The sequence below is a fragment of the Apodemus sylvaticus genome, chromosome 9 (assembly GCF_947179515.1).
Source record: "Apodemus sylvaticus chromosome 9, mApoSyl1.1, whole genome shotgun sequence".
Lineage (NCBI taxonomy): Eukaryota > Metazoa > Chordata > Mammalia > Rodentia > Muridae > Apodemus > Apodemus sylvaticus.
In genome coordinates, this window is record NC_067480.1 from 48226842 (window position 1) to 48229814 (window position 2973).

The 2973-nt window shown below is 44.7% G+C and overlaps 1 protein-coding gene across 2 annotated transcripts; it reads left to right on the top strand.

Annotated features, from left to right (window-relative positions):
• The first annotated feature begins 812 nt into the window (after positions 1-812).
• Positions 813-2973, top strand: LOC127692280 (gamma-crystallin C). 2 transcript variants are annotated; one of them, XM_052192482.1, is made up of 3 exons: positions 813-941; positions 1034-1276; positions 2630-2973. In XM_052192482.1, exons 1-3 carry the CDS (start codon positions 933-935, stop codon positions 2903-2905), a joined length of 528 nt encoding a protein of 175 aa, XP_052048442.1. In that variant the 5' UTR covers positions 813-932; the 3' UTR covers positions 2906-2973. The 2 variants fall into 2 exon arrangements, with proteins under 2 accessions (XP_052048442.1, XP_052048443.1); XM_052192483.1 differs by having other exon boundaries at positions 820-941; positions 2633-2973.

The window sequence follows — 2973 nt, forward strand, 5'->3', positions numbered from 1 at the left end:
GCTGCATAGCAGGTCCTGGGCAGAGCTCTGCTGGATAATTGGATATCCTCAATTAGCTTTTGTTTTGTTCTCTCTCTCTCTCATTCTCTCTCTCTCTCTCTCTCTCCCCTCCCCCACCCCTGTTCTTTCTTTCCTTCCCACTCTCCCACAAGGTACTTCTTGCCCTGAGAGATTTGTGCTGGCCCTGCAGCCCTGCAGCTGAGGTTCAAATCTCACTCACACAAGAAGTGCAGGACCTTCCCTGGCCTTGGAAATCAGGAAGCAGTTCATACACACTTGTCAGTCTTGGGCCTCAGGACCATAGGAATTTTCCCCCTTCTTAACACAAGCTGATTACCAGAGGTAGATGTTGACTCACACACTGTGAAACCACCAAAGGGGAAGAAGATAGCTTAGGTCCGGGAGCATCATCTCAGCACAGCTTGGGAAGAAGAGCCAAAATAAAAATCTAGATTTGTGCCCCATACTGAACCAGCAAAACCAGAAAAGACGTGGGAAGGGGAATCAGATTGCCTGGTCTCTGTCGCACTGTTCAGTGTTTGCAGTGTTCACAGAGTTCCTGCCGCCTCAGCTCTGGGGATACTTCTACAAACGCACAGATTCTTCCCAGATTTACCAAGTATAATGGACTCAAAATGTAGGGACATGGACTTCAGGTCAAAAGTTCAGGCTGATGTGCTGATAAATTTAAAAAACAGTAAGAATCTGAATAAAGCAACTCTGAGCAGCTCATCCAGGGCAGCGTTAGAACACACCAGATAACCAGGCGAATCTACAATCACCGCCACTGAATGCGGCACGTAACAGCGATCCAGGAAATTCCCTCAGCCCGGAGGGCCCTTTTGTGCAGTTCCGCTAACGCAGCAACCCTCCTGCTATATAGACCGGCCACTCTCTGGCTGGACACTGAACTCACCACGGGTCAGCCAGCCATGGGGAAGGTGAGCAGAAGGCAAACTCGACGAAAAGTCGGACTGAACGGCCTTAACACAAGGAGCAAACGATCTCATTCAGAATTGCTCTTCCTTTACAGATCACCTTCTTTGAGGACCGAGGCTTCCAGGGCCGCTGCTATGAGTGCAGCAGCGACTGCCCCAACCTGCAGACCTACTTCAGCCGCTGCAACTCCATCCGCGTGGACAGTGGCTGCTGGATGCTCTATGAGCGCCCCAACTACCAGGGCCACCAGTACTTCCTGAGACGTGGAGAGTACCCCGACTACCAGCAGTGGATGGGTTTCAGCGACTCCATCCGCTCCTGCCGCCTCCTCCCCCACGTGAGTCCTGTTTGATTTCATTTCTTTGTGCCCAGGGGTCTTCACTGCTTTCCTGATGTGCGATCCAGAAAGTAGGGTTTGTTTTGTTCTGTTTTTTTTTTTTTCCTGCAGACTTAAGTATCTAAGGGTTAAGTGGTCCCCAAATGCCTGCCTAAGTCCACGGGGATACAGGCAGGAAGACAGAATTAAAAGGACTTACAGAAGGTCCAGCTTTTCTTTTTTGTTGCCACCATTAGGTAAATCAAAAGTTATCCCAGCTAATGTAATCTTATGCAGGGATATAAAACAAACTCTGTGACTGGGAAGCTGGTTGGGAATGAGAGGGTAATCACACCCATCAGACCGATTTTTATGTCTTTAGTAAAGGGATTTTTGATAAGTGAGTTAAACTTTATTGTGGAGTAGAAAACATTGAAAAGTACGGTGATCAGAAACTATATAGGCAAAACTCAAATTTGAAAATGTTAATTTTTCTATTTTTGAAAATCGGCTAAGTTCTCATTATAAGCGGTTATTTAAATTAACTTTCCACAGAAGTATATGATTTTTCTAAACTCCACTTTAGCCAGGCATAGTGATAGCCTCTATTCCTAGCATCCAGGAAGCTGAGGGAAAGGTATCTTGAGTTTGGTGAAAATAAACAGAATGGACAGATGGAAATAATGTAAATTCAGTACTAATTTAAGAAATTCTCAGAAAACAAAAATTATAAGTAAAAAATCCTATTTTAAGGATGGACTTTTATGTATATATACATAAAACATTCATATATATATATATATATATATATATACTAGTCAAAATACATTATCTGTATACCCTCCAACATATAGCTTAGAATGAACTAGAAAACTGTGAATTAAGATATTTGAATTTTTAATGAACTCAAATTCACTTTTAACATCATAAAGATTCTACTTTTAAATGATCAGGGAGTTCTCAACCTTCCTAATGCTGGAACCCTTTAATAAAGTTCCCTATGTTGGGTGACCCCCAGCCATAAAATTGCTTTTGTTGCTATTTCCTGACTGTAATTTTGTTAGTTATGTATTATAATTATCTGTGTTTTCCGATGGTCTTTAAGTCATCCCTGTGAAAGGGTCACTGGACTAAACTCTGGAGGTTGCTACCTATATATAGATTGAGAACCACTGTCCTAAATGAAAACCAGAACCTGGGTGTCGGTAATGCTAGCAGGAGACCCACCGATGCAGAGCTCTCCAAAATCTCACAGGCTCAGATCTCACATCAGCAGTCTCCTGCCTCGGTCGACCACACCCACCCGTTGTTTTGCTTGGGTGAGTTCTGGAAGAGACTCAATTGCTTTTTCTGTGTTTCTTTCTGTGACCCAAGCAGACAGCTTCCCACAGAATGCGGCTGTACGAGAAAGAGGATCACAAAGGCGTCATGATGGAGCTGAGCGAGGATTGCTCCTGCATCCAGGATCGCTTCCACCTCAGTGAGGTGCGCTCGCTGCACGTTCTGGAGGGCTGCTGGGTTCTCTACGAGATGCCCAACTTCCGTGGCCGGCAGTATCTGCTGAGGCCTCAAGAGTACCGGCGCTACCACGACTGGGGAGCTGTAGACGCTAAGGCGGGCTCTTTGCGGAGGGTGGTAGATTTATACTAAAATAGGTTAACGCTACCATTTTCTCATTTTGGAACCTAATAAAGTATTTAGTCTGTATTGTTGGCAAA